Source organism: Dermochelys coriacea, chromosome 5, assembly GCF_009764565.3.
Source record: "Dermochelys coriacea isolate rDerCor1 chromosome 5, rDerCor1.pri.v4, whole genome shotgun sequence".
In the NCBI taxonomy this organism is placed as follows: Eukaryota; Metazoa; Chordata; order Testudines; family Dermochelyidae; genus Dermochelys; species Dermochelys coriacea.
Window position 1 is genome coordinate 26,220,947 of NC_050072.1, and position 24,980 is coordinate 26,245,926.

The 24,980-nt window shown below is 39.5% G+C and overlaps 1 protein-coding gene across 1 annotated transcript in view; it reads left to right on the forward strand.

Annotated features, from left to right (window-relative positions):
- The first annotated feature begins 5,249 nt into the window (after positions 1 to 5,249).
- SLC1A3 (solute carrier family 1 member 3) overlaps positions 5,250 to 24,980 on the forward strand; it is an 81,359-nt gene continuing 61,628 nt past the window's right edge. The window contains exons 1-2 of the mRNA XM_038402828.2: positions 5,250 to 5,883; positions 7,663 to 7,942. Of these exons, the coding sequence (XP_038258756.1) occupies positions 7,804 to 7,942 (139 nt within the window). The 5' untranslated portion in view covers positions 5,250 to 5,883; positions 7,663 to 7,803. The remainder of the gene's footprint in view (positions 5,884 to 7,662; positions 7,943 to 24,980) is intronic.

Genomic DNA, 24,980 nt, shown 5'->3' on the forward strand with positions numbered 1-24,980 from the left:
GAAGAAAGTTACCGCATGGAGGGACACTGGAGCACAAGTGTTGGCTATCCACCAATCCTTAGTGGACCCCAGCTTAATCAACCCAGAGGTCCAAGTGACGATTCAACCCTTCAAGTCAAACTCTTTTGACTTGCCTACAGCCAAGTTGCTTGTCCAGTACAAGGGCTGGTCAGGAATGTGGACTTTTGCAGTCTATGATGATTATCCCATTCCCATGCTGCTGGGGGAAGACTTGGCCAACCATGTGAAGCTAGCCAAGAGGGTGGGAATGGTCACTCGCAGCCAGGCTAAGCAAACCTTCACACCTAGCTCTGTTCCTGCGCCTTCTACAAGGGCCCAGTCAGTGTTACCAAAGACCCAGACTGAGGTGGTGGAACCAGACACCATGCCAATGTCTGCAACAGTTGTAGTGGATCCAGTTGCAGAGACCCAGACAGAGCCAGTCCCAGAACCAGAACTGGTGGAGCAACCAGCACCAGAACCATTGCCAGCACTGCATCCAGCGCTTTCAACCCTGTCTACAACTCTAACGCCAGACGGCATCACTGAGCCTGCCCTGGCAGCAGCAGCTAAACCTACGAAAGAGGCTCAGCAGAAGCCTGAATCACAATATGGTGCACCAGCGGAGAGCAGTTCACAGTAAGTGGAAACAGCCCCATCACCTGCATCGCTTCCCGAGGGACCAAGCCTAAGTCCACAATTCAATGAGTAACTGATGTCTCCAGCATCAAGAGAACAGTTCCAGACCGAACAGGAAGCAGATGAAAGCCTCCAGAAAGCTTGGACAGCAGCACAGAGCAACCCACTGCCTCTCAGCTCTTCTAATCGATCCAGGTTTGTTGTAGAAAGAGGACTTTTATACAAGGAAACTCTTTCTGGTGGACACCAGGAAGACTGGCATCCTCAAAGATGGTTGGTAGTTCAAACTAAGTATCAGGTAAAGCTCTTGAGCTTAGCCCATGATCATCGTAGTGGCAATGCTGGGGTGAACAGGACCAAGGACCATTTGGGGAGGTCATTCCACTGGGAGGGAATGGGCAAGGACGTTTCTACCTATGTCCAGTCTTGTGAGGTGTGCCAAAGAGTGGGAAAACCCCAAGACCAGGTCAAAGCCCCTCTCCAACCACTCCCCATAATTGATGTTCCCTTTCAGCGAGTAGCTGTGGATATTCTGAGGAAAGCAGTACATACTGACTTTCATGGATTTTGCCACCCGATGGCCGGAAGCAGTAGCTCTAAGCAATACCAGGGCTAAAAGTGTGTGCCAGGCATTAACAGACATTTTTGCCAGGGTAGGTTGGCCCTCCAACATCCTTACAGATTCGGGAACTAATTTCCTGGCAGGGACCATGAAAAGCCTGTAGGAAGCTCATGGTTGTCACCCCTTACCACCATCAAACAAATGGCCTGCTGGAGAAGTTTAATGGAACTTTGGGGGCTATGATACATAAATTTGTAAATGAGCACTCCAATGATTGGGACCTAGTGTTGCAGCAGTTGCTGTTTGCCTACAGGGCTGTACCACATTCCAGTTTAGGGTTTTCACCATTTGAACTTGTGTATGGCCTCGAGGTTAAGGGGCCATTAGAGTTGGTGAAGCAGCAATGGAAAGGGTTTACACCTTCTCCAGGAACTAACATTCTGGACTTTGTAAACATCCTACAAAACACCCTCCGAACCTCTTTAGCCCTTGCTAGAGAAAACCTAAAAGATGCTCAGGAAGAGCAAAAGGCCTGGTATGATAAATATGCCAGAGATCATTCCTTCAAAGTAGGGGACCAGGTATGGTCTTGAAGGTGCTCCAGGCCCATAAAATGGAAGCATCGTGGGAAGGGCCATTCACGGTCCAAGATTGCCTGGAAGCTGTTAACTATCTCATAGCATCCCCCACCTCAAACCTAAAGCATACCATGTTAATTCTCTAAAGCCCTTTTATTCCAGAGAATTAAAGGTTTTCTAGTTTACAGCCCAGGGATGAGCTGACGCTGAGTGGCCTAAATGTGTCTACTACGAAGGGAAAAGTGATGGTGGTGTGGAAGAGGTGAACCTCTCCATGACCCTTGGACGTATGCAGCGACAGCAGATCAAGGAGCTGTGCACTAGCTTCACGCCAATGTTCTCAGCCACCCCAGGAAGGACCAAACGGGCATACCATTCCATTGACACAGGTAATGCTCACCCAATTAGAACTCAACCTTACTGGGTATCTCCTCAAGCCAAAACTGCTATAGAACAGGAGATCCAGGACATGCTACAGATGGGAGTAATCTGCCCCTCTAACAGTGCCTGGGCATCTCCAGAGGTTCTAGTTCCCAAACCAGATGGGAAGATACGCTTTTGCATGGACTACCGTAAGCTAAATGCTGTAACTCGCCCAGACAACTATCCAATGCCACGTACAGATGAGCTATTGGAAAAACTGGGATATGCCCAGTTCATCTCTACCTTAGACTTAACCAAGGGGGTACTGGCAGGTACCGCTAGATGAACCCACCAAGGAAAAGTCAGCCTTCATCACCCAGGCCATTTTTTCTGATTCATGGGCAGAACACCTGGAGCATCTGCAAAAAGTCTTCGAGCGCATTAGGGAGGTAGGGCTAAGTGTTAAGGCTAAAAAGTGTCAAATAGGCCTAAACAGAGTGACTTACCTTGGACACCAGGTGGGTCAAGGAACTATCAACCCCCTACAGGCCAAAGTGACTGCTATCCAAAAGTGGCCTGTCCCAAAGTCAAAGAAACAGGTCCAATCCTTTTTAGGCTTGGCCGGATATTACAGGCAATTTGTACCATACTACAGCCAAATCGCCGCCCCACTGACAGACCTAACCGAAAAGAAACAGCCAAATGCAGTTCAGTGGACTGAAGAGTGTCAGAAGGCCTTTAACCAGCTTAAAGTGACACTCATGTCTGACACTGTGCTAAGGGCCCCAAACTTTGACAAACCGTTCCTACTAACCACAGATGCATCCAAGCGTGGTGTGGGAGCGGTTTTAATGCAGGAAGGACCAGATCAAGAATTCCATTCTGTTGTGTTTCTCAGTAAAAAACTGTCTGAGAGGAAAAGCCACTGGTCAATCGGTCAAAAGGAATGTTATGCCATTGTGTACGCTTTGGAAAAGCTACGTGCATATGTTTGGGCACAGCGTTTCCACCTGCAAACCGACCATGCTGCGCTGAAGTGGCTTCATACCGACAAGGACAACAACAAAAAACTTCTTCGATGGAGTTTAGCTCTCCAAGATTTTGATTTTGAAATACAACACATTTCAGGAGCTTCTAACAAAGTAGCTGATGCACTCTCCCATGAAAGTTTTCCAGAATCAACTGGTTAAAATCATCCTTAAAATGTGGAATATACTGTTAGGTTTTCTATAATCAGTAGTATATCTAGAGGTGCATGTGTCTTATTAATTCTGTTTTCTCCTAGAGCTCCAGGAAGAAATCACAGCCAGTATGGAGCAGGCTGTCCAATGCCATCTGTGATTTGAGGGGCATGTCATAAATATACAGCTAAGGGTAGCATAAAATCTCTCCTTACCTGTAAAGGGTTAAGAAGCTCAGATAACTTGGTTGGCACCTGACCAGAAGGACCAATGAGGAAAGAAGATACTTTCAAATCTGGGGGCGGGGGAAGCTTTGTTTTGGTGCTCTGTGTGTGTTCTCCCTGGAGACAAAGGGAGAGACCAAGCAAGTAATCCAGCTCCCACTGAAATGATACATCTAATACTATGGAAATAGTAAGTAATAGCAAGGAAATGTGTTAGAGTATCGTTTGTTTTAACTTGTGAATTGCCCCTGTGCTAAGAGGGAGGTTTATCCCTGTTTTTGTAACTTTAAAGTTTTGCCTGGAGGGGAAATCCTCTGTGTTTTGAATCTTTTTGTTACCCTGTAAAGTTATCTTCCATCCTGATTTTACAGAGGGGATTCTTTTATCTTTTTTTAAATAAATTCTTCCTTTAAGAACCCGATTGATTTTTCATTGTTCTTAAGATCCAAGGATGGGTCTGTGTTCACCTTTACCAATTGGTGAGGATATTATTCCCAAGACTTCCCCAGGAAAGGGGGTGTAGGGCTTGGGGGAATATTTTGGGGGAATAAGACTCCAAGTGGCCCTTTCCCTGATTCTTTGTCTAAATCACTTGGTGGTGGCAGCATACTGTTCAAGGACAAGGTGAAATTTGTGTCTTGGGAAAGTTTTCAACCTAAGCTAGTAAAAATAAGCTTAGGGGGTCTTGCATGAGGGTCCCCACATCTGTAACCCAGAGTTCAGAGTGGGGAAGGAACCCTGACATATGCATTCATCCAATTCATTGGCAGTTCAAAATAAGTTCAATTTTGATGTTTGTTTTCTTTACTCAGCATTAAATATCTAAGTACCAGATTCTTCAGTCTTTACTCAGCATTTGGACCTAAATTAACTACAAATGTTGTTCTTTAATCCAATATTCTTTGTGTCTAAAAGCAACATTGTTAAGCAGAGTAGACAGTAATTATCCATTGACACTACCTGATTTTGATAAAGATCTTTTTAGATACTCCTCATTTTATTTAGAATACAGCTGAAATCAGGCACAGTACACATGGTGAATATAGACTTACTCCCTAAATAAGAAAGCAGAAACATTGGTGTGATTTTTGGCAAATAATTCTAATCCTATCAAATTTATTCTCCACATTTATCCTTATGTCTAGTTTGTATGATGATTGTGACATTTTATAGTTTTTCTTTTTACAGAAAGCTTATTAACTGAAAGTCCTGTCCTCTGAAATACTAATAATAATATTAGCACCTAGTATATAGTATACTTAAAACTTTTCATCTATAATTCTCAATAGGGAGTCATAGCTCAGGAATTTGATGAAAGATATGCTAAAATGTAAGCCTCTAGTATTTATACAACATGATTTATCACCCGGCATCTGTCAGTGACTCAACCAGCATTTAAAATCAAAATTCATATTCTGAAAAGGTAAACGATGCTGCTTTCCCCTCCCCCTCCCCAAATATTCTTCCAATGGTGCAAGCTTTTAAATGCAAAAAGGGCCACTTATTTTTTAGGAAAAGTTGGATGTTTTGTGCTTTTCCCTTTATTAGTAACACTGTGCTGTTGAGACAATCTTTTCTGAACTGGGTTGACTCTAAAAGCGTTTAAATTACTGAACTACAGACAAGTCTCATCTTGCTTTCTGAGTAACAAGAAAACTAAAAAGAACTATATCTCATCATATTTTGATCTATTCTTGATAGTGTTCCAGTTACTCCTGAGAGATGTAAAGCTGTTTCCCCACCTTTCAGAAAGATGCTTCCTTAAATAACTGTCATTAAGGATTCGAAAACGCCTTGGAGCCTCAAACCAAAACACTTTTTATAGTAGACTAACATCCTCAGATATTTCACCATTTTTTTGGAAAAGGTAGTAGAATAATGTTATGTAATTATGTTTAATTTTTATAGACTCCTGGTTTCAAATCTCTAATCACAAAGACTTCCAGCCTTCTGTGTTGTGTGTCATTCTTCAGTTCTTCCTGAGTCCTGATTTTGCATTTCTAATGAAGCTGAACTGACAAAGCGTGAAAGTGGTCGAAAGGGGAAAAACAAAGAAAGCAACCCTGTTTTTATTGTGCCAAGACTAATCAATATTCCAGAAGCTCAGCTATTTTCCCCGCTTCAGTTGTGTTTTTTATTTTTTTCCAGAGTTGGATTAATAGTCTCCTCCCCTTTTCTTAAGTTGCAGTGATAGTAAGTTGCTGTATCCGGAGCACATGCATATTGTCAGTCTTCTCCTTCTCTTGCTCACTGAATTTTTCATCTCTATTGTACCTACTGGGAAATTTACCTTGTTGCTTGTCTTTTGTGCTTGGAACATTGCAGAATTTAAAAAGGTGAGTTTGTTTACTTTGTTGGTGTTTTTCGCTTTTCATTCTCTTCCTTTGTAAAATACTTTTCTAGGTCATTTGATATAATGATGCTTTGGGGATATCCTGAATTTTCTTTCTTGATCTTAATCTTACTTATAAAGCGTACATTGGGATGATATTGTGTTAAATGATCCTGGAGGGAAAAGGGGGCTGGGTGAATCTATAAGCTTGTTACAAAATACTGCAAACTAATTTTCTGAAGAAAACTCTTTCAGACACACACACAGCAGTCACACCTCCAAGATCAAAAATACCATACACAATACATTTAGCTCAGCGTAAGAATTTTTCCCCACTCTGCAGACAATTAAGAAAAGACTAATTACCTATTATAGCTTTTTCCAATTTAAAATATACATTTGTTAAAAAAAAGGAGAGAGGTGAGACAGGAAAGGGAGAATGGGAGGTGTGTGTGTGTGTGTCTAGACAATCTTCTTTAAAAACATATTACAATGTGTTAAAATGCAGGGAAAATAGTATATTAGCATACTAGTTTTAAACATATATTTAACTCCAAAAGCCAAGACCAAATCCCATCAAAAACATTTTTTTACCTTTTTAAATTACATGATAGCCCCTTCAATCATCCCTCTTCTAAAACTTGAACTTTCTAAATGCTTTCTGCAAAGCTAATTAGGCAATAGATGTAGCAAGGAAGAAAGATATAAATCATCTATATAATTGAGAATATATATATATAATTGAGAATGGATTTCAGTGCTGAAGCCAGCTATATCCATTCATGAATTTGTGACCCTATCAGAGAAATACTGGAGTAGGTAGCAGACATAGTTGTGTTATCCAACATTATGGAAAGGCAGATTCCCACTTTGCAAAATAGTTTTGTGCAGATTTAATTACAGAATAAATTAATTTCAAGCAGTCAAAAAAATTAGTGTGTTTGAAATAAAAAGTAGATTATCTTGCAAACATATCCCAACTATTTTAATGAAAGCTTTTAAAAAAAATCTTAAAGCCAAATCTGTAGTGTGATAATTATCAACTCATATCAATGCTTTGCCAGGCAGTGCAAAGCATTTTTTGTAGTGTGAACTTGTAACAAACATGAAGTAACAAGCTAACTGGGTTACATCTTCTGATGTTTTACAGATGTGTTCAGAGTAGCTTACACACTTCAAAGATGAATGTTACTATCAAAGGCATACCTCCTGAGTAGTAAGTAAAGAGATAAACTATTCCTGCTGTGTTTTGCCATATAACAGGAGAGAAATCAATGCAGGACAAAACATTAAAATGATCTAAAAACGTCTGAAATACATAATATTCTGAATACTATGATTTAAAAAGATTATTTATCAGAAGTTTCATTTAGAAGGTGGGATAGGCAGATTCCATTCAGATAAATGTGTGCCTGCTAAATAGATGAAAATGAGGCTTGATCAATAGTTATAGATATTCAGCATCTGATTCTCCTGTGACATCCATTTTACATTATTGTAACTCCATTGACTGCAGTGAAGTTACTCCTCATTTATACCAGTGTGAAAGAAGAATCAGGCCCATTCCCTGCAGACAGAGAAATACAGATCTGAAGAAAATCTGTACTTTCAACTCAGGTTTCCACCAAATGTTGCAGTTATTTACCACATACTGCAATCAATTAATTAATCTAAATAATCCAAGTCTGATTGTTATATGATGAGTATTTGCCTGCATGTGTAGATATTGATCATTCCTCTGAAGTTTAACTTATTGTGACATTTGATATATCTTGTCTTCTAGCTTCCTCCTGCACTTCCCAAGGAAGAAGCTCTTCTGTCTTTCTGGGGAGATTTTAACAGCAGTAAATTATAAAAGAAGAAATCACTTTTCAAAATATAAATTACTAAAAGTAACCGAGAAGATCCTAGATCTGGAAATAGGATGGAGCGCTTTCAGCAAGGAGTCCGGAAACGTACACTACTGGCAAAAAAGAAGGTGCAGAGCATAACTAAGGATGATGTTAAAAGTTACCTAGTGAGGAATGCCTTTGTGCTCTTCACCATCATTGCTGTCATTGTTGGTGAGTAATTTGATCAATAGGGATATTCTGTTTCTCCATTGCATTTGACAGCCTTAGAAAATGTCACTTGGCCTCAGCAATTAGCATTCTGAAAGAGATCCCAAATTCTTCTCCACTGATAATAACTTGCTGGCTTGCAGCATTTTTGGCTATGAAAGTTGTATGTTGAAGTTTTGGAGAAAGTATCATTTTAGTTATTCTAGTATTCAAAGAGGTGAATCATTGTGGTGAAGGACATTAATTCAGCTGTTTTATTAACTCCTCTATTTAAGAATCAGTCCTGCTATAACGGAATCAAAAGGACTAAATAATCAAACAAAATCTGTTTCTGCCAAAAAGCAGTTGCAATACAATGCTCCAGAATGTCACTTTCCACTAACCCATGCAATTAACATGTTGAAGTGAGAGAGAGAAGTCCCCAATATTAATTATAGGATCATTTACTTCTCAGACAAGCCAAATATCAGAGATCAGATCCCAGAGTCTAAACCTTTTGTGTTTTCCCTTGGCGAATATAAAATAAAACACAAACCTAAATCCAAGGTCATTCTTTCTCAATAACTCTTATTCTTACACTTGCATCTTTCAGATACAATCTGAGAGACAATGAGAGTTCTATCTGCTCAAGGACTGCAGGATGGTGCCTGATTAGACATTTTTTATACATGGTGGAAATTCAGTAGATTAAACAGCATGCCCGAACCTTTTAGCTTCCATTGACTTCAATGGAAGTGTGTCTGGCCTGCAAAATGAGCATTGCTGGATTTAGAATGTGTCAAAATTTTAAAACATTCTTTTAAACTATTTTTAGCTACATAAAAGATTGGTTTGACGGAAAGACTTTTTATCTGAAGACTATGAATTTTCACCAAAAAGTGCTCTATATAGAAATATTTTATCGTTATTCATAATTGTTATTTTTCTTAACTGGAACTTTGCTATCTAAACAATATAATTTTGCACTGAATAAAACAATTCCTTCTATTGTGTAGCAAGTAGATTTTGGTTCTGTAATAAAAAAAATGTGATCAGATTAATTTCAAGCCTAAACATATTAACCCGCCCACCCAAATGCCAAATTTTAGAGTTTACAAATGAGGCCAAATCCTGCTTGGGTGAGCAGTCCCATTAACACCTTGTAGAAACTGCTGTAATGATGCTTTCTTACATGGATTTGATTGCTTCATTTCCTAAGCTGCCTTAGGAATCGGACGTCATTGTTGCTTTTAAAGGTCCCCATATCTGTAGGATTATTTGTAAGAATTCCCATTTTACTGGTGGTAATTGGTTAATGGTGTTTTGATTTCTAAGTAAGAATTTGCCACAGTCAACAAAAAAATTAACTAATATCAGTAACATAAAACATAAAGTGTTTTTAACTGGTTGTCCACTGAGAAAGGTGCATTATAGGATCTGAAGTTAAAAAATATGATCTAATTCAAAAGCAATCTAATTCATAGACTGTAATCTGCTCACAGCAGGGAATCTGATTAAGTCTACACTGAGGCAATAGCAATTCTCCCAGTGTTGGTCTAGCACTGGTGCAGCTCCTCCAGCACTACCAACGGTGGGAACACTAATATAGGCTTTCATGTTCACTAGCGCATCCACCATCTAGCACTGGTGGAGCAGCAGTGGTGCTAGAACTGCTGAAAATTCCCACTGTAGAAAAGGTCATTGTGACAAATTATGACTACACATACACTGATATACCTGGAGTACCTCTCACTCCAGCAGCTTCAGAAGAGTTACTTTAGATACACTAGTGCAGTAGAGAGCAGAATTTGCCTATGTTTGTAAAATGATATGTAAACTTAAAGTATATGCATGAATAAAGGAGAGGAATATCTATGGCTCTCAATAAAAGAGCAACTTCATTCTTTAGTGGTTATAAATAAGTAGACCTCATGTTACTGGTATGCTGAGGTAGAAATATATATTAATAAGGGACTGGATGGCTTAAGAGTATGGACATCTCTAAATTGTTACTCGGAATCTGGCTCAGGTTGGTAACAACTAAATTTTGTTACCATCCGTCAGTTGTTTGGCAATCTACATAAAATCAGATGTTGGGCTTGGTCTAGTTCCTAGTGGACAATAGTCCATATCACAAAACTAATCACAGTTAGCACAAATTGACAACCTTGTTGGCTGTCTCAGTAAAAGGACCAAGGTTTGAATGAACATAAAAACTGAACTGGGTTTTTATGCCATGTTAGGGTTGAAACATCACCAAGGGGTAGCAGGCAAGGCACATTTGAGGACGCTTTCATTGCTGACAGCCCAGGCTCTAACAATTAGATAAATAAACCAAGGGCTTTAGTTTCCAGGGCTGTCAGTACAGCAACTTTCACAAGGACTGAATTCACTAATAGTAAAATCAAAGGTTAAAAAAGAAAGTATGAATGTTGGTGTACCAACACTTTCCTGCAGGCCTTTTTTGTCAAGGTGAGAAAGCATGTGTAATATGGTTCTTCCCACTTCATTTGTTAAGCAGGACTGATTCTCGTAGAGGTTAAATTGGTAGGATCATAGGTCTTAGCCCACAATTTCAGGACCATAGTTTCAAATGGCCTTCTGAGTTTGTGTAATAATTGTTATGAATGCATAGATACATATTTGCTCGTACAAAGTGGATACACATTTATCTGATTTGTGCACATATATTTTGTTGACCTAACTGACATTACCTAGCACTCACCTATAAGCAAGAGCATAGCGCACAGGAAAACAGCATCATGATCCTCACAAGATAAGGAGAAGTGTATTTATTACCTCTAACTTCAGGTGCTACTGCAATGAAAATTGAAGAGAATGAACAGAACTGATGAAAAAGGATGGGTGTATACATGCTATTGGAAAGCATGAAACATGAGAGAAGGCAATGCAAAGTGCCAATTATCTTTGAGGGGGAAGCACAGAATCAATGGCTAGGGTCATAGATAAAAGGCTTCCATAGCTGCTGCAATAAAAGCAATTAAAGTAAAAAAATAAAGATATTGATATGGAGATGTCAGAAGTTTCTCCAGAACTAAAGCTGAGCCTAACTTTTATAATATGCCTGGTTTTGGCCCCTTTTCTGAAATCCTCAAGAAAGTTCTTTTTGGTATCAGATTTTGCATGTATGGTCTGTGGCCAGGGGATCATTATTACTATTATATTTTTATAAAATTGGAGCTGATTTCAAACAAGCTATCTTTGAGAAATACGATGTGGAAAAAAAAATAGGTCATTCTAAAGTTTTGAAAACTCCTGTAAGTTTTTTTTTGTCTGCAAAATGAGTTGTCTAGAAACTTTAAATGAGCTTTCAGTGGATCTTGGCAAGATCAAGGGTACAGGACCTATTCTGAGATGGAGAAAGGCATATCTGGGGAGTTGTTCACTAGTGAATTGAATATGACAAAATGACTATTAGCACTTCTAAGGTGTGCTGCAGGTCCTGATGGCTTTTGGAAAGTTTGCAGGAGGTGTTACAATTTTGAAATGTTCACCAAAAGCTCTGGCATAATCTCAACTGCTGTTCCATTCCCCATGCTTCCCTCCTTGTATAGTCTCTCCTGATTCCTGCTGTCCACCACCCAGTTTCCAAAAGTCCACAGGAGTCCAGATTTTTTCCAGAAGAATTCCAAAACCACACAGGAACTCCCGTGGAGTTTGGTGGCTACACAAGGGAAAAGCTCTAGTCACACAGAGGTTATGAGTAGAACTCTTGTGAAGCTGGTCACAGGGGAGCACTATTAAAACTGAGAGATCCAGTGGTGCTAAAGGAGAGTGGGGAGTACATATGATCAGCAATACTTCCTACATATTTTGTGAGGTGATCATGACCCTAATGAATTCTCTAGCTAAAATCTTTTCACAGTGCTCAGCCTAACTAATCTGGCTGTGCATTGGGACCTTTAATTTTGCAGTTATTGCACACTCTCATCTTTTGAAATGAAACAGCATCCAAAAATTCAAATGACTACTATTTTATTTAAAGCCACATGCAGTACAGAGAAATCACATACTTGGTCAATTTGAGAATCAAAAATGTACATATTGGGGACAGATCAACCAAGGTACAAGTGCTCTTAGATACATAACTATATGTAAAAACTTCCTATGCTCCAAACCCTGGAACTATCATAGGGTAGAATAGTGCTGAAAAATAACATTTTGGAGCAGTCACAAAATCTGTGTGCGGAAGTACATACTTACTGCACTCTACATACAAATTATGCTAATATCATAACTTTTTCTAAATAGAAGATGTCAGAGAGCTGCTAAAAACTCACTCTAAGTTGTTTTAAGCTGATTTAAGACTACTTCTTACAGACTAGATTTGAAGGCTATGTTTCATGGAACGTGAGAGGTTGGCATGAGCACAGTGTTAAAGATGTTTGTGTGGCTTTAACTATGATTTCAATAAGAAATTCTCTATGTGAAAAGATAGCAGGACAGGGCAAAGGCTCTATGAAAAAAATGTTCAGGTCACCCATTCTTTTGTCTGATGCCCATTTTATGGGCTGCAAATTTCCATGACACCCAGCATATGCCTAAAGGGGATTAAAAACACTATTTTAGCAGGAGCTATTGTAAAAACTACTGTTCAGATTGCCTGACCTTTCTAATCTATGATTCAGTTGCTTACAAATTTCTGAAACTTTCATTTTTTAAGCTGAAATTTTCATTATCATTTCTTTAACCTAACCAGGAATCTAAAAGATTATATGAATATTTAAACCGTATTTCAGGGTAATTCCAAAGACACCATGATATGGCAGATTAAATAGTGTTTTATATGTAGCTATTATGTGTACAGATGAATTGAGGGAGAAAGTATTTTGGAAAGTAAATAAAGGGCTCCTGGTTTTAAGGATTTTAGTATGAATCATGAAAAAAAGGAACAAGAAAATTGTTAGATTTCTGGGACTATCTGGTATATCCTTGCTACATAAGATACACTGAGTGACAGCCAGTAATAGCTAACTAATAGTAAAAAGATGTCCAAAATAATTGCATTTTGAGGAAATTTTTGAAAGACGTGATTTGGAGCAAAGGAAGAGGTGATAGTTCTAGGTGAAAAGTACACCTGGCAAGAGTTGCAGGGTTGTAAGTAGGAGAAGAGATAAAGGGAATTGGAGGTAGTTCAAACAATTAACATTAAATCTTCATGTATAGAAGAAGTAGGTGTGTTTTCTATGCATTTTCTTGTTTGATTTTTTTACAAATCTGGAGATTAGCTATTGGGATGGGTTCTAGGTCATAAATAGAAATCAGTCAGATGGTCTTATCCTTATTCTCAGTAGATATTGCATGGTTTCCGCATTTCTTTGCAAATTGGCAGAACTGACACAATGTTTGTTCAAGAAAGGTATAAGATTGAATAAGAGATGTGTTGTGCATCCTGGTTGATATGCCTTAGGTGAAATACTGTATATAGAGAAAGTTATGTGTCTACTTATACCCCTAACTGCATCTAGTTCATTATATCCATTCCTCAATTTCATGAGGACCAACTTTACAAACAAAAAAACCCCAAAAATGCCATACACCTCTCTGGGTATCAATCGATCAAGATGCTACTTAATCAGATATTATTGGAAGTGCCGAAAAAGGCAACTCACATATGACACTGTCTAGTGCACAGATTTTGGTGTTTTTTACATGTATTTTCACCTAACCTTTTTTGCCATTAGGGTAGCCTTTAGGATGAGTGAGTTGTAGCCCTTTCTGAAAAACGTTTAACAGATCAGGAGATTTATTTGCAGATGCCATATCTGCAGGTGATGTGAATATACATTCATTAATTCTGTATGCAACAGAATTATAGGATCATGATTCATGGACCACCCTTCCTAGAGGTGTGATCCTTCAAGAGGTTGAGCACCAAAGAGAACGTTGGGAAGATACAGATGAGAGACTCTGAGGTTGAAGTGTCAACAGAAATGCTGTAACAAATAGATACATTAAACAGAGAGTACTGTCAGTAATACTGGACAGTATTCATCCAAGAATTGTTAAGAAATTTAAGAATGAAGTGGCTTAGCAAAAATATGCAACTTATTAAAAATCAGCTACTATACCAAAGGGCTAGAAGGTTGTAAGTGTTGTACAGGAACCTACCTATCTTTTAATAAGTTACTAGAGGTGATCTTGTGAATTACAGATCAGAAAGCCTTACTGTACTTCAATACCAGGAGATATGATTGTAATGATCATTAAAAATTATAAAAAACACTTAAATAAGCATGATATAATAAGGACAAACCAGCCTGACTTTTGTGAAGGGAAATCCTTGCTCTAAACTACTCAGGTTATTTGTGTGTTGGATAAAAGAGAACGTGGAAATATAATTGAACTGGATTTTCAAAAATCCTTTGACAATGTCCTTCACAAGAGTCTATGTTGCATGAAATGAAACATCTTTACTCCCTAATGTTTACAGCATAAAATACTTTTGGCACAAGCAGAGTTTGATTCAACAAACATTTGTTTAGCACTGTGACAGACACCTCAATTACACAATTAGACTACCCAAGTACTAGATTTCATACATTAATGGGTGGTCATTGCAGGAGTCAGGAGTTATGATAGGTCTCTACAGAGATCATGTATTCTGGATGTTAAAGTACTATGCATATTACAAGAGCAAACAGCTTCAGGAACTAATTAAAATAATGAGCATATTATTTATAAATGGGATTGTGACATGGTGCCTATGACTCCCTCCCAATAGAGTTAGAGGGAGTAAGTGATAGGAATTAGAGTATGATATGAAGCTTGATGTCATATGAAGTATGATATTAAGCTAAAGCAATATTGGAACTACTAGCAATTATCTTTGAGATAATTGAGGATTGGAGAAGGGCAAACATAGTACTTATCTTTAAAAAGTGGAACAGAGAGGACCTAGGGACTGGTCTCTAACTTTGATATCTAGAAAGATACTGGCATAAATTATTAAACAATAATTTTATAAGCACCTACATGATAATAAGGTTATAAGTAATAGCCAACATGGATTTGTCAAGGACCAATCTAAATTTCCTTCTTCGACAGAGTAATGTGTAACTGACATTAAAAACTGTCCCTCTACTTCAAAACATATTTAAAAAATAGGACAGTATTATTCTGCACTTCTAAATAACTTCCATCTGAGGATCTCAATGCATATGAATGAACTATGTTTTATAGCAGCCCTGAGAGTTCTGACAGAATTATTCAGTTCATCAAAATCGAAACATCCTGTGAAGATTACTCTATTTCAACAAAATGCCAATGGCACTCTTCCTGCTAGGCAACTTTTGAAACATGTCTGGTTTCCTGCCAGCTTGATTCTCAGTCCCAGGGATTCCAGGGTCCACAGCCTTGGGGCAGCCAGCCAGAAAACCTGCTCCAGAGTTGGGGTCCCGTGATCCATGGCTCAGAGGAAGCCGGACAAGTGAACTGCCCCTGAGTCAGGGATCCCAAGTCTTCTAGGGTCTGCAGTTCTGAGGAAGCGAGCCAGGTGGACTGCTCTGGAGACACAGACTCCAGGACTTTTACAAAAATTTTCAAAATTTTTAATTTTCATTCCTAATCAGAACAAAATCAAATTTCAAAATATTGAAATCCCCAGTGAAATGGAATGATCTTTCTCCACACAAGTCTATTGGCTAGGTACAGTAGTTACTGCATTATTATCCCTATTTTGCAGATGAGGAAACTAAGATACAAAGAAGTCATGTGACTCACAAGAAATCTGTAACAGTCCCAGGAATGTAAGCCACAGCTGCAGATTCCCAGTCCTATGCTTTAGCCACATGACTCTCTTTCCTTACAATTCATGTAAAGGAGAAATCATTGGTGAGAAACCAATGTAAAAAGGATTCATGGAAGAAGAGGGTTTTAAGGAGAAACTTGAAGAATGATAGAGAAAGCATTTGGTGGCTAAGAAGCAAGAGAATATGCAAGTTCTAGGTATATAGGGTACGCTAAAAGAAGTACTGAAGCCAAAAAGTCAGGAGTGTGAGGTGGATGAGAAATCTGAGAATAAACAAATGTACAGCACAACTCAGCAGATAAGGAACATCTGAAGGTAACAAAGGTTGACTATAGTGATTGTTTTTAAAATGTTTATAGTTGCAGCTTGTAAGTAATTAGCCTTATCATGGCACTTGCAATATCACCCAATACAAATAGAATTGGCCAATACATGAGTTCAGGTTCACAGGAAATTTTGCTATTTTAAAATTTCCTGAAAACCAAAATTCCAAGAATATTTTGTTTCAGAAACACCAAGACATGGTGTTTCTGAAACTAAATTTGCTCCTAAGGACCCTGACAGCTGCTGAGTGAAATTGATGTCCTTGACAGTTTCACTCAGCAGCTGCCTGGAGCTCCCAGAGTCTGTGGTTCTGGGGAAACCTCGACATGTGGGCTGCCCCGGACCAAAGACACTAGGGCTTCCAGACTCCCAGGCCAGCTGCCAGTCTGAGTCACCAGTAAGCCTGAGGGTCTTAGGCGGTCCACATGGCAGGTACCTGGGGATCCAGTATCACATTTCTGGACTCCCAGGCTCCAGCTCCATGCAGGGCAGTCCACGCAGTGAGGCTGCCTCAGAGCCACAGATCCTGGAATGGAAAGAATGAAATTTTGATAATTTGAGATCACGCATTTGATATTAAGGAAGATTTCAAATATACCGATGTTATTAGAAAGCATCCAGGTGATTCTGGGAGCACAGAAATGCAGGAGGTCAAACAGTATTGAGAGTAGAAGTGTTTGGGGGGTTTATTGTTTGTTTGTTTTGGTTTATTTACTGTGGGAAGAGTCTCTGATCAAATCAGGAATTAAAGGTCATATCTGTGACAGCTGATGTCCTACCAGATAGTTTCATTTTTTAGAACCTGAAGCTCTAATGATTTTTACACCTTCATCATGGAGAAATCTGCAAAAGATGAGACATGCTCTTGATCTCAGATGAGACATGCTCACATGTAGAGGTTAGTAAAGGGGAAAGGAACAAGTAAAGGAAGTAAGGATGTCATATAAATGAGTAACCAACCAATCCCACAGCAATAAACACTAAATGTCCACAAACTAAGTAAAAATAACAAAAATGCCCCCATAGTCTCCCCATAGGCCATAGTTGGTTGGTGGAGTTGGAGATCAATGAGAACTAAAAGGCTGCTGGTGTCCCTAGCTCTTCCTTCAGGCTGGAGAGGGTCCCTGGTGGCCCACAAGCCTTGGCCATCCCTGGTTTCTAGTGCAGGGGAAATTTATCAGGCTTGGGGGGGCAGGCAGTCCTCACAGGCACAGTGGAGTGAGAGGATTCAGTCTCTTCCCTGTGGAGCTGTGGGCTTTGAGTCAGTTTCAGGTCCTCTGGCTGAAAGTAACAAAACAGCATCTTACTTTCTGCTGCACTGAGCAACCCTTGGGTTGCTTCCCCTCCAACTGCTGTAATTTGTCACTTTGCAGCCAGTTCTATCCCCACAAACTGTTCCTGCTTGTGCTCAGCTCACAGGTGGGGCAGTCCTAACCATGTGCAGGCTATCTGGGGCCTGCAATTGGGTGCCTGGCTTGTTCATAGGGTGGCTGGTCTGGCCCCCAAGCTGTTTCTGTCTCTCAAGCAGAGGGGAAGCAAGCAGTCCCTGTTTCAATTCCCTCCGTTTCTGCTCTGTGCCGCTGTCTGTAAGAAGTGCTGGGAGCCGCTTCTATCAAGCCCCCAACTGATAAGGGACTACACCCAGATAAATTGGGAGGATTATACTATCAAGAAAATATATTGGGTGATATTCTGTGCTGCATCTTTAAAAGAAAATGCACAGATCTCTTAGCCTAAGAGAACAGGAATTAAAGTGGCTTTAAACTATCTTAAAACCCTCCCAATTCTGGGCTGCTCCAAGGACTGACATAACTCCCACATAATTTAGCCCTGGGGGCTTGTCTGAATTACTGCAGCAAGTCCCTGGCTGCCTATAGGCATCAGTGCAGCCCAGAAACACTATGTGCTACTGTCCTACCCCTGACAATCCCCTCCTGCTCCTAGCCAGTCCCTGGCATGCCTCATACTCCAGAGCTTCCAGCAGACAGCTTGTAGAAGGAAGACAGCATCCTCCTGCACCAAGGGAATTCTCCCCTGGCTAGAACAAGGACTTTTAGAACCTGTTTAGGCTATTTCACCCCTTTTACCTGAAATGAAGGGGCTGAAGATGGGGTTAGAAGCTCACCCACTGAGCACACAATATTAACGGAAATCAAAGAGGCATAATAAAGCAGTAATAATGGGTGATTTCATGCCCAGATATAAAGTGGTCATATGTCACAGTGGAACAAGGTTTAGAGAATCAATTTCTCCACAATTTAAATGATTGCATGATGGAACAATTAGTTCTCATGCGCACAAGAGGCAAGACTATACTCAACTGAGTCATAAGGAAAACTAGAGTTGGTTTAAGAAGTAACTACAGTTGAGCCACTGAGCAATACTGATAACAATATGATCAAGTTAATCTGGAGGTGTGAATCTAGTCAAAAAGATCCTAAAGTAAAGAGTATAGTAAAATCCTTAGGTTCATCATGGCATTTACTTAAATATATCATAATGGAGTCACAGAAAGTATGCCGACCTCTAAATAACAAAGGAAACAAGAAGGCAAGAAAAATAGTAATGGGGTTAAATGGCAATGTACAGGTGGTCATTTCAGATGAAAAATCAAACCTATCTGAAGCCAATAGAAAGCAACATAAACTAGAAGCCAATAGAAAGCAACATAAACTAGGGCTGATAACATGTAAGATGGAAATAAAAAGGGTAAATAAATCAAAGTCTTTATATGCAGTGTTGTTGTAGCCATCTTGGTCTCAGGAACAAGGTGAGTGAGGTAATCTCTTTTATTGGACCAACTTCTGATGGTGAGAGACACAAGCTTTTGAGCTTACACAGAGCTCTTCTTCAGGTCTGGCAAAGGGATTCAGAGAGTCACAACTAAATTCAAGATGGAATAGATTGTTTAGCATAAGTAGTTAATACACATTTCAAGGAACCATTCAAGGTGAAGTAGCCTATTAACGCTTCTCCAGTCATAAGGGAGAAAAGGGGTTGGGAGCTGTGGGGAGGGTTTAAGTGGGTCATAGATTGTTGTAATAAGCTATAAATCTATTCAGACCATGATTTTTAGTATCTAGCAAAGTTATGAATTTAAGCTCCAAGACTTTTTTTTTGAAGGGGTTGTACATGTTTCCTTTGAGGATGAGGACTGAGAGGTCAGACTGTGATCACTTTGTGAAACATGTTCACCCACAGGTGATATAATGATTTTGTCTTTTATCATTTTTCTGTGTGAGTTCATAGCAATCATCTCGTTTCACACACCTAGTTGTTATTGGGCCATTTAGTGGACAGGATGAGCTACACCACATGTGGTGATAGGCATGTGTAGGACCCATGGATCTCAAAAGGGGGGTGTTGATCATCAGAACAGTGGAACTAGATCTACATATTTTATATTTGTTGTTCTGGCAGTGTCTGGTGCCATTTTGAATTGGTATGTCCTGGTCTGTGGGGAGCTAGCTTCTGATGATGAGCTCAGCAAGGTTGGAGGGTTAATTGAAGGTCAGAAGAGGGGGTCCAGGAAAGATTTCTTTCAGGATGTGGCCTCTATTGAGTATAAGTTGTAATTGTTTGATGAAACCCAGTATGGGTTCCAGTGTGGGGTGGTAGTTGACAACCAGAAGTGTGCAGTTGAAGGAAGTTTTATTTCTGTATCAACACAGGTTCTATCAGAGCATTAGGGTGGCCCATTCCATGATGCAATCTACTTCTCTCATGGAGCGTTGTTTAGTGAAGTTGGTTTTAAGTGTGTTAAGGTGTATATCCTGGAATTTCTCCTCGGATCATATTCTGTGGTATCTGAGTGCCTGGCTGTAGATAACAGGTTTCTTGGCATGGTTGAGTTGGTTCCTGGATCTGTGAAGGTAAGGATGGTAATCCATGGGTTTCTTGTATATAGTTGTCTGTAAGGTTCCGTTGCTGAAGCTGATTGGGGTGTATGGGAAGTTGGTTGGAGTGTTCTAGAGAGGGAATAATGTTTGTTGTTGAATGTAAAATTTGTATAGGTAAGGATGAAATGGATGAGTTTGGCAATGTGTTTGGGGCAGATGTCTGAAGGTTGTCCATTATCCTGTAAATATTTGAGGCAGGCAGAAATGCCGTCATAGTGAGGCATATTGGTGTATAGGGAGGTGACATCCATGGTGACAAGGATGGTGTTCTGAGAGAGGTTGTTAATGTTGCAGAGTTTCCGGAGGAAATTGGTTGTGTCCTGGAGGAAGCTGGGCCTTTGTGCTGTGAGTGGTTTGTGGATGGTTTCTAGGACTCCTGATATTCTTTCATTAAGAATATGGTGGCCAGTTGTGATGGGTCTGCCTGTCTCCTCTTGTTTGTGTATTTTGGGAAGCATCTAGGAGATTCCTCAGAAGGGTTCATAGGGGACGAGGTTGTAGAGCTTTTGTGAACATTGCATGGAAAGTAAAGTTAAGTGCGTGCATTGACCCAAAAGATGCCCACACATATGACATTGTGTATCACATTGAATCCTACACCAAGAATGTATGTAATGGGTTGTGTCAAACGGTAAAAAGCAACGGAAACAAATATCCATTTTTCTACTGCACCACAGCTGAAATCATTAATTGCTTTGAAAAGGATCAAATGGATGGGGAAGTGGTGTCAATAGCTGATGCAGAAGCTAAGTACAGAGAAAAATGTGCTTTGAATGGCACTGAAGACAAACAAATGCTTACAAGAAAGGCTCTTAGAGCATTTATTGAAGATGAACTGTGGGGTATGGACGTACTTTTTAGCAATTCTATCTGCAGAAATGAATCACAATGCATAGCCTTAAAAGCTGCAAAAGATGTGGCTCTATCAAAAGTGGCAGAAAGCATTGATGTCAACAATAATATGAAGACTGTTTGCAGCTGCTAAATTTTTGTGGAAAAGCTTTTTCTCCAGCAGTATGTGGGAGTTTCAGGGATCAAAACCTGATGCCAAACCTGAAAAATAATACCATATGACATGTACTACTTCTTGAAGTGGTGCACTGGTGATTGCAGTGACTTCAGCACCAATGAGAATGAAAGTAAACAAGTGGAAAACAAGGCTGCCATTTTATCAGAAAGCCTCTGTCATAAATATAAAGGGAAGGGTAACGACCTTTCTGTATACAGAACTATAAAATCCCTCCTGGCCAGAGGCAAAATCCTTTCACCTGTAAAGGGTTAAGAAGCTAAGAGAACCTCGCTGGCACCTGACCAAAATGACAAATGAGGAGACAAGATACTTTCAAAGCTGGAGGGGGGGATGGGGAGGGGAACAAAGGGTTTGTCTGACTGTGTGATGCTTTTGCCAGGACCAGATCAGGAATGCTCTTCAGAACTCCTGTAAAAAGTTAGTAAGCAATCTAGCTAGAAATGCGTTAGATTTCCTTTTGTTAAATGGCTGGTAAAATAGGTTCTGCTGAATGGAATGTATATTCCTGTTTTTGTGTCTTTTTGTAACTTAAGGTTTTGCCTAGAGGGATTCTCTATGTTTTCAATCTGATTACCCTGTAAGGTATTTACCATCCTGATTTTACAGAGGTGATTCTTTTACTTTTTCTTTAATTAAAAGTCTTCTTTTAAGATCCTGATTGCTTTTTAATTGTCTTAAGATCCAAGGGTTTGGGTCTCTGTTCACCCTTGCAAATTGGTGAGGATTTTTATCAAGCCTTCCCCAGGAAAGGGGGTGTAGGGCTTGGGGGAATATTTTGGGGGGAAGACGTCTCCAAGTAGGCTCTTTCCCTGTTCTTTGTTTAACATGCTTGTTGGTGGCAGCATAGGGTTCAATGACAAGGCAAAGTTTGTACCTTGAGGAAGTTTTTAACCTAAGCTGGTAAGAATAAGCTTAGGGGGTCTTTCATGCAGGTCCCCACATCTGTACCCTAGAGTTCAGAGTGGGGAAGGAACCTTGATAGCCTCATATACAAATGTTTCAATGCAAGGCAGGTTTCCAACACATACATAACTGTGCATCATATGTGTAGTCTACCATGACAAGTAGCTGTTGGTTTAACAAGGATGGGGGAGAGAGAGAGAGAAAGAGAGAGAGAGAGAGAGAGAGAGAGATCCATCAATGTTACATATGCAGAGCATTGGCTTCTCCTCTGACTGTAACAAAAGTATTCTACCTGGAGACTGCAATTGCAAACAAAGTTCTTTGCTGCGTGGAACTGAATGAAGGGTTGTCCATTCCCCCAGACCTTATCAAGGGTAAGTTTATATTTTGTGCTGCAGATAACTTAGACTTCCTTGAAGATACAGCTGATGGCAATGGTACTCTTTATGCTACTGTTATGGTCAGGAGTATATTAATGGGAACCAGTCTCAACCTCAAGTGTTGTCTGAACTATAAAGAACCATTCCTTGAAGGAGCTTCCTGACTTAATGACTCACTTTCCTTCTAAGATCCAAAAAATCTGAAGCCAAGAAGTCCAGTTTTCAATGAAGCAGCAGTTAAATTGACTGTAATAGAGTTTTCTATATTCACTGTCTTTGACTTCACTTGGTTATTATGCAAAACTGGGATGCACTCCAGAGGTTAAAAATCATTGAGTATGGCTTCAGATGAAGAGACAGAAGACATACCCTCAAATGATCTAGACACCCAGGACATATCATACCAAACCATTTAAGGAGAAAGGTACATTCCAACCTGGTCAGCCTTTAATTTAGCACCATACGAGGTACTGGAGCAAATGACCTGTGTATGCATCCTGCCAATCATACCTGTTAGCCCCACTGATCACTCAGTTCACTCAGCAAAATTGCCACCAAGAAGGGATGCTTCCAGGGGGCAAATTATCAAGCAATGGAATGGCTCCAGGATGATCAAGTTCATCCAAAACTACCCTCCCCTATCAGGCATGGATGGGTCTTCAAAGATGGACTAATGACACCAGTTATGTGTGAAATACCATGTGCTTCCAAATCAATCCTGCAGCTAATCAAATCCAAATGCTCACCACGCAGCAAATGTTTAGCCAGCAGCCTACCATGTATGGACCCGTGTGAGTGTAGCGTAGACAAGGATTAGTGTGACAATGTGTCTAGCAGTGATGTCCTAAACAGAGATGACATTGAAGATAATGTTAATGAATAAATGTTTTCAGCCCTACTTGTCAAGGCTAACTTCTCTAGGATTACCAAAGACCTTTTTTTAATGTAAGCAATACAACCCTGTGTTAAAGTACAATTTTTAAAAGTTGATGTTTAAATATTTTCTCAAATATATCTACATAATTCTTTTAGATTTGTCATGTTTGGTAGTACTGTGTTCATGTGAGAAAAGACTTTCAAATGATACCAAATTCAACTCATTTCCAAAGATTCTATTATCAAAATTTCTATGAACTGGAGGACTTGGAGCTGGGAGCCGGGGGTGCAGGATAGGGGGAGACAGCAAGCCCTCCCTGCCATGCCCTAGACAGTGACACCATTGAAATTATGATTCTGTAGATGCTAACAAATCAAACAACACTTCCCTTTCCCTTCTATTAATAACTTGCCCATGGAATGAGATTTTGTTACATTATACTCCCAGACTACAAACATGACAGGACAGGGACAAACTAGCATAGCTTTAGTAAAGGAAAATCAACTAGAAAACCTTACACATGCTAAAAGAGGGGAATTAGCACATATAATTCATCTGAGTAAGAATAAACCTTTGAATAAGAATAATTGGTCAGTTTTCAATAAAGTAACAGATTAACTGCAGGGTGCCCCAACATCTTGTACTGGGGCTGGTGTGGTGTACTATACTTTTTAATGATGTGAAAAAGGGAGTAAACTACAACAGTCAGACCTAGAGAAAACTGTAAGGATTTCAAAAAGACATAACAAAATCTTGGTGAATGAACAATATGTGGCATATGAAATTTAGGTGCTGACCAATGCAAAGTAATTGGAAAGAATAATGTGAATTACTCATTGCTAATTCTAAATTCAGTACTTCTAAATTCAGACTTCTAAATTCAGAAGTCAGCTGTAGCTCACAAAAGCTTATGCTAAAATAAATTTGTTACTCTCTAAGGTGCTACAAGTACTCCTTTTCTTTTTGCGAATACAGACTAACACGGCTGCTACTCTGAAACATGTCTAAATTCAGTGTAAACCCCAAGGGGAAAGGTCTAGCGGTGAATGTGGACAACTAATGTGAAAGCTTTTCTCAGGTCACAGAAATAGTAAAATATATAGAGAGAGGGTCTATAAAAATTATTTAGAAGCATGGAGATTTTCAAACACTAGTGTGTAGTTCAGAGGAAATGAGTAAGAGAGAGAGAACAGGGTAGAGGTATATAAAATGATGAATGGTGTAGGGAAAATAATCAAATGCTTCTAATGGTGTTGATCAAGTGCTTGTATTTGTCTTCTTGTAACACAAGAACAAGGGAATATTCAACAGAAATGAAACACATTAAAATTATTAATAGAAACACTTTTTATGAAATATATAATCCATGTACACAATTCACTGCTACAAGATATCATTAGATCCATGAGGTTAGTGGAATTCAGAAAAAGGATTACACATTTATATGGATTGTGGGAACATCCACTGTCATATAAAATATATAAATCATCAAGCTTCAGGGCATAAACCAACCACTAACTTTTTAGAGTGAGAAAGAGGTTTATTGCATGCCATCTATGTCTCTAATTGAGAACTTGCACCATCCTCAGCCACTGCTTCTAGTCATTGTGAAAAACAAAGTACTAGACAAGTGTTCAGATCTGACCTGGCAGGTTCCGTTCCTACCCATGTAAATCAGTGGCCTGCAGTTGTTCATTATGTCTTATTTGAAACAGAACATTATTCCCAGGATTGGTGCTGAATCAACATTAATAGCCACCCTCCGTTTGGTGCGTTATTTTTACTTAGTAGAAGAGTAAGAACGTCTGTCTCAGTTAGGTGTCAGGTTTTGATGTCTTCGGTTTGCACCAGGAAGGAAAATTCAGATCTTGTACCCTG